Here is a 14,149-nt window from a genome sequence, read left to right as displayed (position 1 = left end):
AATTGATACAAAATGAGGTTTTTGATTACATGGTTACTTTTGATCGCTTTCTCGTTCGTGCACAGTTAAACAAGGAAGCGATGTACAACGAACTGTCCATTGTGAACTGTAGATTTTGGATTGAGATCTAATATTGAAACCAGTCGCTAAAAACATACAAGTCTTGTACCACGAAACAAATCGCGACGACAAGCGACAGTTCTCATACAAATAACGATACTAAAGCGATATGAATTTTTTGATTATTGCATAATCAACTCTTACAGGAAAAAGACAATGTTTGCTATAATTTTGTTTTACGTTCATTACAAGATAAAGTAGAATCGTCTGTTGGCTCTTGTGGTCTCTCTTTGGATGCTGTAAAAGGATAAATAATAGTTAATAAGCAATAAACGTTTCCGAAATTAAATATAACACAACATTTTCAAAAGTCTTGAATTCGATATTAGTCATTGAACATGTGAGGGTAAGAGTTTCGCGAAGGTTATCCTATTAATATTATAAATGCGAAAGTTTGTATGGATGTGTGTATGTTTGCTACCCTTTCACACGAAAACTACTGAACCGTTTGCAATGAAATTTGGAACGTAGATAACTGGACAACTGGATTAACACATGGGCAATTTTGACGTGACAACGTCTTAAATTAAGTTGCGGCTCGCAGTCACTCATGAAAAAGTGTAACGCCCGGTAACGTTACGATGAGTCACCGAACTATGATCGGTCCGCCGCGCGCGCAGCACTAGAGAATTAGGCGCATTGAATCGGCGCGTGCTTGTGTCTCTGTCTCTGTCTTTTTAGTAAACAAAATATATTTTCTGTAGTTAAAATTTGTGCAATTCTTATTTTCATTCAATTCCTTGTTCCTATTGAGCAATTTAATAATATTCATATCAATAAATATTCTACCGAGAAAAAGACGTTGTCACGTAAAATCTTTGCCCGTAAAACCGACTTTACAGGCAACCATTTTTTTATCCCGATATTCTTACGGGATACGGACTTACGCGGACGAAACCGCGGGGCGCAGATGCAAGTTTTAAAATTTACTTTTTTAGCAAAAATTCAAACAATACTGTACCAAAAGCGATTCTCATAAATCTATTGACCGGTGCATCCACTAGAACGCATAAAACGAATGCTATAGTTAAAGAGAGAGCCACGTCTGATGCGCAACGGTACATCTGAAAAAAAACACAAAGAAATTATTATAACTGAATGAGAAATTTGTTTAGCATTATTGCGATTGGACTGGTCGCTGGATTTTCGTCCTAACTGCCTTGGTCAGTAGACACAGATTCCCTAAAATATCTTTGCTATAATGTACTTCTTATCTACGGTAAGTTATTATGAGAGATACAGCTTAGATACTTAACAATTTAAAGCGGTATTAAACCCTTATAGATTATAATCTATGGGCAAGATAATTTTATGTTGGAGCAAGCCTTTTTTACATATATTTTTCATCATCATCATCATCATCATCAGCCCATATATGTTCCAACTGCTGGGACACAGGCCTCCTTTGAGGGTTCAGGCCACCATGCTGGCCAAGTGCGGGTCGGTAGATGTCACATGTCGTCGAACTATTAATTCTTGGACATGCCGGTTTCCACACGATGTTTTCCTTCACCGTTTTGAGCAGTGATGATGTTACACATGCGCAGATAAATTGAAAAATCAATTTTTACACGCTCGCCTGGTCTCCATCCCCGACTTGTAGATTTTAAGTCCGAGGTCCTCACCACTGAGCCACCACTGCCATACATTTTCAATAGTGGAGAAAGCTTGCATAGATACCCCGGAGAAGAGGCAATGTGTTATGCTGGATATCTCCAGGTTAAGTTCCGTTGAACGACATTTGTGAAAAAGATTATAATGGCAACAATAATGTTGTTCTTCTAATAATTGTTTATAAGGCTATATTACAATATAATATTACCAGCTCATTACTTAGCTACTAAAAACCCATCGCCAAAATAAAACTGGTTAATCTATACTAGTATTATAAAGCTGAAGAGTTTGTTTGAACGCACTAATTTCGGGAACTACTGGTCCAATTTGAAAAATTCTTTCTGTTTTAGATAGCCCATTTATTGAGGAAGGCTTTAGTCTATATATGTACCACGGGTGAAGCCGGGGCGGAAACTAACGTTTAAATAAAATGTTAATAACTTACCGTCTCAATGTCAGTGAAATATCTGGTCTTCTGTGCGCTCATTGCCTTCAATATCATCACTTCAAAATGCACCAAGTATACTGCGTATGATACTCGGGATGGGAATTTCCAAACTGGCAAGGATAGAAACCAGTTTACTGGACCTACGAGTACCATTATGGCTTTAATTATTAGTACCTGGATGACCGATCATTGCTCGGTATTTTTTTTTTTTTTTTTTATAAATTGTGTTTTTTTGAAATTATATTTAAGTATTATTATTCGCCAATAGATGTCAGGAAGAGTCATAATACATTGGGACTACTCAAACGCCTCCTATTTGTTAAAAAAGTAAGTTTAAGTCGATAAAACACGAATAAAACACGAATATGACATTTTTTAAAAAAGAATCCTAGCTAGATCGATTTATCGCCCCCGAAACCCCCTATATACTAAATTTCATGAAAATCGTTGGAGCCGATTCCGAGATTCCAATTATATATATATACAAGAATTGCTCGTTTAAAGATATAAGATATAAAGGCAAGTGGCATTTTCCCCGGATCATATTATCATAGTCATATAATTCTATCATATAATTATAAATTCTTTATTGTACACCAAAAACAGCAATAAGGATTGTTGTAAAAAAACGGTCTTATCTCTAATAAGTGAGCTCTGTTAGACAACCTATGATATAGGAAATGTTCGCAGATTGGCTGTATTATTGACTGGCTCATATTTATTTAAGCATATGGCTTGACCTGAATTTTTGCATCTAGCTTTTTATAGAGTACAGATGAGTATTAAGAAAGGGCATTTGGAAATTCGCCTTCGTCGGCAATGGAGCTGGTGGGCCGCCTAATGGTAAGCGCTATCACCGCCCATGAACATTTGTGCGTTAGTCCGATTGCAGACCTTACGTCTCTACAAATATATTGCCGTATAAATTGGAAAGGGTTTAAGAAAAGATTGAGGAGAGGAATCAGAAAAGGACAGAAAAGGGTAAAAAAAAGGAAAATATCATTAGCATAGAATGTGGTTCTATGCATTTTTATGTTACACATTACTGAGATCGACTTCGCGAACCCTCCACTACCACTTATCGCTAGTCTAGATAAATAGAAATTAATCGCCAAATATGTTGCTTGTCTATCTATATTTGTCCGGTGTAATCTCCGAAAAGGCTAAACAAATTTTAATGGAAATTTGACTGAAAAGTAGAATGGCCACCACGTCCCATTTACTTTTACAAAACAAAATTATATTTGTTCGTATATCTCTTACCTCCATATCCGGAAACGCAGGCAAAAATGATCCAAGCTACAGCCAGACCCCACAATGGTCTCATAATAGCGTTCAAAGTTATATCGAAATAGTCGAGCTCGTATGGCGTCTTCACCGTTTTAAATATCGCAATCACACAAGACACCATCCATCCTAATGACATTATCCAAGCGATGATGACGTAAACCTAAAATGTAATAAATTCAACCTTATTAGTTTTCGAGTAATGTCGGAATTACAAAGCACAAGAGAATAATATATTATAATAGTTAAAAAAACTAAAAAACACGCTTTTATCATATTTTGCAAATTGAAAAATGGAAAAATTTTATCAAATTAGTGTATTGTCATCGGTCCTCAATAAATCTACAAAGTTTGAACGAAATCTGGCCGTTTAAAGTGGGTCAAAATCGCGCCCAAAGAAGTCGGTTACAAACAAACATACAGGTGAAGCTAATAAAAAGCGTGTAAAAATCATTTTTTTTTTTTTTTTGTAAGAAAAATAAATATCTGTGGAAGATGTCTATGGCTATTAAACATTCCAATTAGATTTATTAAAAGTGAATTACTTTATTAGTTCCTGTTATTTGTTTGTTTAGTTGTTTTTTTATTAAATAAATTTCGTCCATCCATACTAATGTATTGATCGAAGATAATACTTTTTTTATTAATAAACTGGAAACAAAATAAAAGCGGACAGGTAAAGCAAGGTTACTACAATAGCTTCAATTTTAATCAAAACATCGGGTACTAGGCGCGAATATATTGAAAGGAGATTGTAAAACCTCCCTTCGCTACGATAGTATTATGTATTAAAATCGATGAGTGATGTGAGTGATGAAAAAAATTGTACCACATTTCATATATTTACATTCGTATCGCACATTTATTATATATTTATATTGTGATTATAGTTTGCATAGAGAAGGTGTAGAGATTTTTTTTTTCATAATAATGCATAAAAAAGTATACGAAATACAATATAAAATGTATATAATATTAAATTATTTATCATTTCTTTTATTTTGTTCTTATTATATTCGCTATAGACCGTCGATACAATTTACTGGAAATAATAAAATAGGGAAAGCAAGGTCGATTGTATAGTTGCAGTTTAAATCAAAACATCAGGTACCAGGCGGGAATACATGGCGAAGAGATTATAAAATCACCCTTGGCCACAGATTTGGCTACGAATGATGCACGATGTTTACCACTATCTAAAGTTTATAACCACTATCCATAAGCTTACATCCACGTAGTTTTTTTATTCCACAATAAATATGAATGTATATTTTCTTTTTCCTTGTTGTTTTTGATAGTTACAAAGAAAGAGATGACCCAGGGCCTTGAAAGCCCCAGAAATGTAATAGAAGCAGAAAGCATCCACAGAAAAATTGTATCTATTGTGATGCAATAAAGAAAATATTCACATTTTATACCGACTTACAAAATGCATTTTAGAAATTGACGCATAAGTTAAATATTATTTAAAACTACAAAACTGGGACATCTTATTAAATAAAAAAAAAAAATACTTTTGATAATTTTAAATTGAACGAACTTTTTTAAATTAATAAGCTTATCAAATTTTCCTCAAGCAAGGTAAATTATTAGATTAGTAGAAATTATGAAAGGATTTGTGAAGACTATATATAATTCATATATTAAGAGATTTGTAATTATGTCACTAACTAACTTATTTTAATTTATTTCTTCTTCGAGAGAGGGAAAAAGCATAGCAAGCAAGCATATCAGGGCAGTTTCGTAGTTGCACTGAAAATCAAAACATCAAGTACCAGGCAAACATGCCTCACAGGGAGGTTGCAAAACCTCCCCTTACTTGGCTGTGTGCAATGCAGCACAAACATGTGTCTATGTAGTTGTCTCGTCAATAAAGATAGCGTTTACGCGTGACTTCTATTACGATTAATAAATTGAAAATAAAAACATAATATATGTACTTACATGTGTTAGTATGGTGGAAGTGGGGTAGTGATTTTAGATTTGAGTCATGATATAGTATTTTTTTATGTGATGTGTTATCAAAAAAATCATTTTGTCCACGTCCGTGATAAAACTTTTCAAGGGGATTGAAGTTAACAATCACTCTCACTGATAACACTTAGTAATTAATGACTGCTTAGGCGAAGACAGTTATTGGAATAATAATAGCTTAATTCTGAGATATTTTGTATGATGCTTTTTATGATACTTACATATAATAAATATTAAATGGACAATCTTACATCGAAAATATTATATTGTGGTAGCAAACTCAAATTATCATGTTTAATGCCATTATCTTTCTTTAAACGGCGTTTCCGTGTTGACCTTTTTATTTTGTGTAATATATGATATTTTTATATTGTCCACAGCAAATAGGGACATTATGAAATGTTTTACTGTATATAAAAAGGAAAGAGATAGTTGCACAAGCCACGCCCGTTGTTTACAAACTACCCCGTAACCCAAAACAATGTACCAGGGCAGTAGAAGTGGCAAGAGATTATGTAGTACTGGGAAAATTGTTTACATAGTGCTCAAAACAATGTACCAGGTTGGTATACATTGTAGGAGCAAATTATTGAATGAGTGAGTTTCATTTAGAAATTAAAAACTTTTTAACGGATTTTAAACGCGATTTATTCATTATATTATCAACCCAACGTTTCGAACACTTGAGTGAGTGAGTTTCATTTTTGTAAATTGAAATATTTGAGACCTTAATTTTTTAGAACATAAATAAATTCCGTGGATTCATTACAAAATTTTAAGGAATACTTTTTATATATTTTTTCTAAAATGATACAAATTGTTCCCTAGCTTCATAGCTTAAATAGTTCGTCCAACTCTCCAAATTATTTTGACTTCATTGCAATATCCATTTTTGTACTTTTAAAAAAGAGATATTATATTATGATTATATATAATTATATTATGATTATATTCGCTCCAAAAATATGCGAGTACTTATGATACTGAAATTAGCAGACATGTAACAATGTGTGTATAATAAACATAAACTTTGTGTTTTTTTAATTGAAAAAAATATTTCGTTATATGGATTTTTTCTTTTTTAGTTTTTTTTCCTCTTTGAACCAACGAAAAAGCACACAACACAAAAAAATATTATCTATGCATAAAATACTTTTAAAATAAATTTATTTCATATTGTGTCAAATCTCCCCCTGGACTACGGAAAGAGAGGGGATTGCAACCGTCTATTTTCTCCCCTTGTCGCATGATTTTTGTACGGCGTAGCGGAATAATGGATTAGAAGCAGTATTGAAATAGTATGACGCAGATGCCGTACAAAATCAAATGACCAAATTTAGCCCGGAAATTGTCGGAAAATAAAAAATAAATCCGACTTTGTGGCGCACCATTTTTTTACGGCACTGCGCGTTTTCTTATTATTTTTAATGGATCTTATCGGTGGTAAGAATGCCGTACAAAAATATGTGACCAAAATGTACTCACTCTACCTGTACTTTTGAATTCTCACCTGCACTCAATTGGACAGCTTACAAGTGACGGCATAGTGCTGAATCTTATTATTTTATGCTCTTATATCATTCTAGATAGGTCACCTGGTGGTTCAAATGACCCGTAATTTTTTCTATATGGGCCTGTAGTCTATACAGCGAGCGTGGTCACGGGAAGACTGAGATGTTTCGTTAAAAAGTCTCAACTTTATAAATGTACTAGCTGTCCGCCCCGGCTTCGCCCGTGGTACATATAAAGCCTAAATTCTCCCGCAATACCTTTATTGTAGGGCATCTAAAACTGAAGGAATTCAAAACGGACCAGTAGTTCCTGAGATTAGCACATTCAGACAAACAAACGAACAAACTCTTCAGCTTTATAATATATAGCTGTCCAGTTGAATATCTGAATTATTGTGATTGGTGTTATATATTTGAGTTTAAATAATATCAAACGAACCCTTCAGCTTTATAGGTATACTGGTTTGGATGTTTCAATAAAGATATGTTACGGAACTCTATTTTTTTTCCAAAACAAAATATAGTCTATGTTACTCGTGGATAATGTAGCTTTCGAACGGTGAAAGAGTTTTTAAAATCGGTCCAGTAGTTTATGAGCCTATTCATTACAACCAAACAAACAAACAAACAAAGTTTTCCTCTTTATAATATTAGTGTAGATAAAACTCGCGCACAATCAAACACAAGAAAATACTACATAACCACGTTATAACACTAATAAATTGTATGTTAATTTTGATGCATAGTAAGAAGTGTTGTGGACTACCTTACGAATTCTCATGCTCCTCCCCTTCTGTAATCTCAGAAGTTGCCCAACCATAATCCCAATGATAAACGGCGCCGCCCGTACTGGTGTATGGGCGTAATATTTCTGATAATAATCATGATGAGTCTGCGAGTACCTGCAAACGGTCAACGAAGATCAATTGTAACACAGAGTTCCAGCCACTCTTTCATCTCATGTTGCCCCACAGCCACACCCTTGACAAGCCGATACAATTAAAGAAGAAAAAAAAATTTCTCTATTGCCACAAAACGACCTTGTATAGTATTTATTATTATATATACTTTATATAACTATATTAACTGAAAAAATAACATCAATTTATATATGGCAATTACATAGACAGAAGGAAGAGAAAAAGTAAACCATTTAATTGAACACACACAAATTACATAAAAAAACAGAAAATTATGAAAAAAAGAGAAATAGAACATAAATGTGTATAAATTACGTGTGGTTGCGTGCGCCAAAAAAGAATGACACTCAGTACATTTGAGAAACACATTATTATGCATGATATCTGCACTACTACTATCTTAATATAAAAACTTCTTCATATAATATTTACAATATATAATAGTAATCGATTAGCAACATACCAAACATTCATCAACGTCGCTGGAAACTTGTAAACAAAGCAATACGAAATGGACGCAATGACGGAACCAAGCAAAGCTGTCGCCATTACAATCCAAGATATATATTCTGAGCCAAATAGAAACACGATTATAATTGGACTGAGGAAGTAAAGCTGTGTATCCACTGCCACGTACCAAGAGTGTATGAGACACTGGAAAGAAGAAAACAGCATATAGAACTAGCTGCGCCCCGTGGTTTCACCCGCGTAAGTCCGTAACCCGTAGGAATAACGTGATAAAAAGTTGCCTATATGTTATTCTAGTTATCCAGCTATCTACGTACCAAAGTTCATTGCAATCGGTTCGTAGTTTTTGCGTGAAAGAGCAACAAACACACACATCCTTACAAACTCGCGCATTTAGTGTAATAAGTAGGATATGAAGGAACAAGAATTAAAAGGAGAATTTTACGCGAGTATTATACATTTAGAAATTTAAAACTTTTTAACGGATTTTAAACGCGATTTATTCATTATATTATTACCCGACGTTTCGAACACACTCGCGCTCCAGCACCACGCTCGCTGTTAAAAAGTTTTTAATTTCTAAATAAAAAGGAGAAGCCTTAAAAATGTGGTAATGAGGATATTTTAATGGTTGTTTCAATGGGAAAAATAGAACAATAAAGTAGATTATGACACACGATTTGGGGTTGCTTTCCTCTTAATAAACACACTTACAAAACCATATGATTGTCTTGTTTCACTTTACAATGTATATGTTATCAAAATAACAACATTAGATATCTTAAAATAAAAAGCCTGTAGAGTAAGTTTAATACGAGAGTTGGTTACTAAAATTGCCCTGCTACAATAATAAATGAAATCGAAAGATTATCTTACGTGAAATATTACACAATAATTCATGCAAGGATCAGAAACAGTTGTACACTAAGGTCCTTATCTCAATATATAAATATAAATAAAAATACAAAAAAAAAAACATTAGATATCTCTTAAAATAAAGAGTCTATAGAGTAAGTTTAATACGAGAGTTGGTTACTAAAATTGCGATATAAAGAAATGTGTCCATTGTACATTCACTTACGTTTCTCGTCAAAGTATAATGGTTTTGTATATGCAGCAACGTTGCCCACCACAACTCTCTACACTGCTGAGTTGCGTGGGCCATTCCAACCCAGTTGGGACCATCAGCTATCCAGTTGAGAACTGACGCTTGGAGAAGTACTGTTGCCGCGAGGAGTGGAAACAACCTCAGGTAGCGATAGATGTAGAATTTCGGGAGGCTTTTAATGAAGTTTTCTGGAACAATTCAAACAGATGTATAAACAGGCATTGACAAAAAAAGACAAGACAGTGTGTAACTGATTATCATAGCAGGTGATTTGTTAGTTGCCATTATGGGGGCTATAAAGGTTTTCCAAATAAATATTACATATAACTAGCAATAAAAGCAAAGAATCTTCTATGTGAACCGTTCAACTATTACTACTGTATTGGTGATGTTACCGGTATTGATTTTTTTTATTTTATAATGGTACTTGAAGAATATATAACTCATGACAACTGAATATTTAAATGTGGGATATAAGAGTAACGGATAGAGGAATAGAACATTTCCCAAGCAGTAATTACGTCATATTATTACTAATAAAATACAATAGTTATGAATGTATGAATCACTGATTTACATCAAAACACAAAGTTATAAGTTAATAATACCAATTTCAACAAAACGTTTAACGTACTGTCCATCGTCTCTACATGTCTTATTATTATACTGTGTTCCAGATTTCTCTCCTTTACCCGACTCAGTTATAAGACGATGCGTTGAACATAACTTAGCATAAATCTGTGAGGGTAAAACACCCTCGGGACAACCAAATTCGTACTACACTGGTCAAAATAACGTTATTCATATTTGACGTTATCTTACGTGAAATATTACACAATAATTCGTGCAACGCTCATAAACAGTTGTACACGAAGGTCCTTATCTCAATATAGTCTTTAGATGTAAAGTGCTGAGTGTCAAAGGGTACAAATTGCTTTCCGCCCGCGGCTTTGCATGGGTAAAGACTGTGAAAGAAAACATTTTATTCCCATGGGGGAATTATATGTTTTCCTCCAGTAAAAAGTTGCCTCTTTAGTCTCCTAATTGTCTCTAGATACAGACATCATTGCAAATCGTTCCGTTGCGAGGCGAAACAAGTTAAAACAATGAAAAAGTATCTATCACGTTTATAGCACCGGTTATAATAATTCAATTTTCAAATTATTTAACTCACTGGCTGTATAATCGACTGGCTTTCCATAAATACAGAATATTCCAGAAAGTAGAAAATATGTGTCTACCATCATTGGTGCAGCGTGTATCCACGAACTTATCGTTTTAGTTGACCACTGAAAATATACACATATATAGTATTTTCTTATGTTTGATTTTACACGAGCATTATACATTTAGAAACTACGGGGAGACTGACCTGTCTCCCCGGACCACACTAGCTGCAAAGTGTTCGAAATGTCGGGTTAATAATATAATGAATAAAGGGCGTTTGAAATCCGTTAAAAGTCTTTAATTTCTCACTATACACATATAACTATATATACATGAGCCGTGTTGGCTCAGTATCCTGAGCTCGAGGTCCTGACACCTTGGACTTCTGTCGGAACGCGGTCTCGACCAAATAAGTGTGCAAGAAATTAATAGCTATTTAAATTTAGCTCCACATTATCCACAACACCTAACTGCGACGGAAAATATCGTGCGGAAACCGGCCTGTCCAAGAATGAAAAGTTCTACATGGACATCTGCCAACCCGCACTTGATCAACGTGATAGGTGATTTTGAAGCCTCATATCCTTTATCCGTTCTTTGACCTGATGATGATCATGATAATAATTTTATTGTACTAGTCACATCTTAACACTAGTTTCTATAAAAATCAATATATTATGATTGCTTCTTGAAAGCTAGCTTATTTCCAACAAGGCAAAGACTCGAGGATAAATCAACATATTTGAATCTCGTTTTGAAAGCTATATGATAAAGCTAATATGATTCTAACAGATTCATGACTCAAAAAATGATATAATGCCCTTTTCAATATACTAACTAATAACTGCCTTATCTCGAAAGATTATTTAAAAAAGAAACAAATACGCAATGTATCTATTTCCTTACTTCTAAAGATAGCTAATTTAGATAAAAATCAATAATCCAAATCGCACCCTTATAGTATCAATTCCATTATGTATCGCTGGAAAAAACCCAACGATGTATGTGTGTCCGCAAATCACCCATAACATAGAGAGAGCTCGTATACCATCCACGCATTCGAGGGTGGTACTGTCACTGCGGAAGGTGAGAAGGCTTCTTGTGTTGCTATATATGGAAAAACCACTAAGCAAGCGGTTTGGTTTCACTGAAAGAAGTTGACTTCTTAAGTTTTGAGAAATTTTGAAAGAATGGAAAAAAATTTATCATAGCATCTCGGCCACCCGTGAGTTCGAATCCCGCCTCGTGATCAAATTTTTTCTACTCTTTCAAAATTTCTCATTTATAAATCTCAGGAACTTCTTACTGGTTCGATTTGAAAAATTATTTCAGTGTTAGATAGCCCGTTTATTGAGGAAGGCTATAGGCTATATACGTACCACGGGCGAAGCCGGCCGGACAGCTAGTTCATAATAAATTTGTACGATTAATAACCAACTTACTTCTTTTTCGAACAAACACTTGAAACAAATCGTAGCATGTACTCAAAAGAGTTAAAAGGAACAGAGTCCCGAAGACGCCTCTGTGAAATAATTTAATAATATAATAACATTTTGAAGATATTTCGTACGGAAAATGCTATCTAGCATAAACCGATTTAGGTGCTTGCATTGTAATCATATTATATTCTTTTTAAAAGTTATTTCTATTTTGTGAAAATAAATTTTGTATATATATGTGGCCCACACGCACTTGGCCAGCGTGGTGGATTATGGCCTGAACCCTCATAGGAGGCTTGTGTTCCAGCAGTGGGTACATGTATGGGTTAATGATGATGATATGGATGTAATGATGTAAACTTTAACTTTTAGGCATGATTTCGTTAACTGTTAAGGAAAACAGCCATTTTAATTTAAATGGGATACCACATAAAAAAATTCACAACTATTGAATGCAAGGAAAACAAAAAAGAAACGTTCTATGTATTAGAAGAGTGTCATGAAAGATTTTATTCATTCGTTGACACAATTTATCACAAAACCATTTGTAAAATATATAAATAACTTAAGGTACGGCAAACAAAGCTTTGATAGATGGAATTTAAAATCAGTTCAATCTGCATAAAATAACCGACCCGATACGAAAAGCAATATCATTCAGTTAGAATTTTACTGATTTTCTTATTGATTATTCTTTATATTGTTTCATTAAAAATGGTAATCTACTTACGCAGCGATATAGTCCGCTGTGGCATAGGGTTTGTCATTGGGCAAGCGACAATAACCCTCCTTAAACGGTATATTTGGCAGAGGTATTGATGAGTTTATAAAACTGTACACTTCTTGCACCGTGCACGGTCTCGGCACACATACGCCGAGGTTAACTCTCGCCGAAGGATACTTGGCAAAAGAGCTGTAAATATTTCCATACATATTTCACAGTTCGGACAATCATTGAATGATATCACAGTAAAAAAATCGAGTCCCGTTCTCTTACAGATTCATAAACTTTGTAAAACGGTTATAAATTGCTTTTAAATCTTCATTAGTGTTACATTACTACAATTAATAGATACTAGCTGCACTTACAAAATCACATTTTGCTCCTAACACAACTATAAAGATCAAAACAATGGTACTCACCTATTAGACATACCATCTTGTGCAATATTAGCGAACTGTAGCACCATATTATTAAGTAGCTTGGTACCGGGAAGCGGGAATTTTGAAATCATTGACTTCATAGGAATGGTTTGAACAAGATTATATTGAGTTAGAGGCACGCCGACAATGCAGTACTTTCCTTGAAGGTGCACATCGTCGATGCTATGATCTATTGCAAGGCATTCAAAGTAGTCTCCATATTCGTGAAGGTTCAAAGTCAAGATACCACTCGGAGGTTTGGCAGTAGCATCCAGAACTGAAATCAACGTAAAGCAACAAATACGTATCAAATTATTGTATTGTCACGGATCCTTGATAAGTTTACAAAGTTTGAATCAAATCTGACCATTTCAAGTGGGTCAAAATCGAGCCTAAAGAAGTCGTTTACATACAAACACACAAACAAAGAGGTAAAGCTTATTAAAGGGTATTTATAGCACATTTTCACGTTAAATAATATTATGGTTACAAGTTACCTGATGAAATTTAAATAATCACAATAGATTCACTTCAAAATCAAGTCAAATATTTATTTATCCAACGTGATGACGATTGAAGAGCCATATCACAAAGCAATTAAGATGCCATCAGTTCAGAAGTTTCCACAGACAAGAACTGACAAGAAAAAAGTACCCTTTACAAATCATAATCAGAAATTTGAAATCTTATGGTAGAAAAACTTACACGGTAAAGCCCAAGTGCTATTGGATAATATGGTCAATTGCTTATTACACTCTATTGGATCCAAAACTCTTTTATATAATTGCGTGTCAAATGCCTTCATATAATTCCTCTTATAGCTTATCATTTCTGTGCTGGATCAAGATTATAAGAGTGTACAATTTTGACCTGAAACCATCGTTTAAAATGTGTACTGATAATTTGATTTTTATCTCCACTGTGTTCCGTCTACCCTCCGAAATTAAAAC

At 34.1% G+C, this 14,149-nt stretch overlaps 1 protein-coding gene across 1 annotated transcript; it reads right to left on the bottom strand.

The window, feature by feature from the left end:
• Window positions 1-283: 283 nt before the first annotated feature.
• On the bottom strand, window positions 284-14,028 carry LOC119830911 (O-acyltransferase like protein-like). The gene is made up of 11 exons (XM_038354100.1): window positions 13,905-14,028; window positions 13,200-13,476; window positions 12,842-12,969; window positions 11,571-11,764; window positions 10,625-10,739; window positions 9,424-9,638; window positions 8,427-8,555; window positions 3,446-3,632; window positions 2,180-2,322; window positions 1,082-1,184; window positions 284-357 (listed from the first exon to the last, which is right to left on the bottom strand). The coding sequence occupies exons 1-11, from the start codon at window positions 14,026-14,028 to the stop codon at window positions 284-286; spliced, it is 1,689 nt and encodes a 562-aa protein (XP_038210028.1).
• Between the last annotated feature and the right edge of the window lie 121 nt (window positions 14,029-14,149).

Source organism: Zerene cesonia, chromosome 12 (genome assembly GCF_012273895.1).
Source record: "Zerene cesonia ecotype Mississippi chromosome 12, Zerene_cesonia_1.1, whole genome shotgun sequence".
In the NCBI taxonomy this organism is placed as follows: domain Eukaryota; kingdom Metazoa; phylum Arthropoda; class Insecta; order Lepidoptera; family Pieridae; genus Zerene; species Zerene cesonia.
The sequence above is the reverse complement of the archived record's forward strand: the minus strand, read 5'-3'. Positions and strand labels throughout refer to the sequence as shown.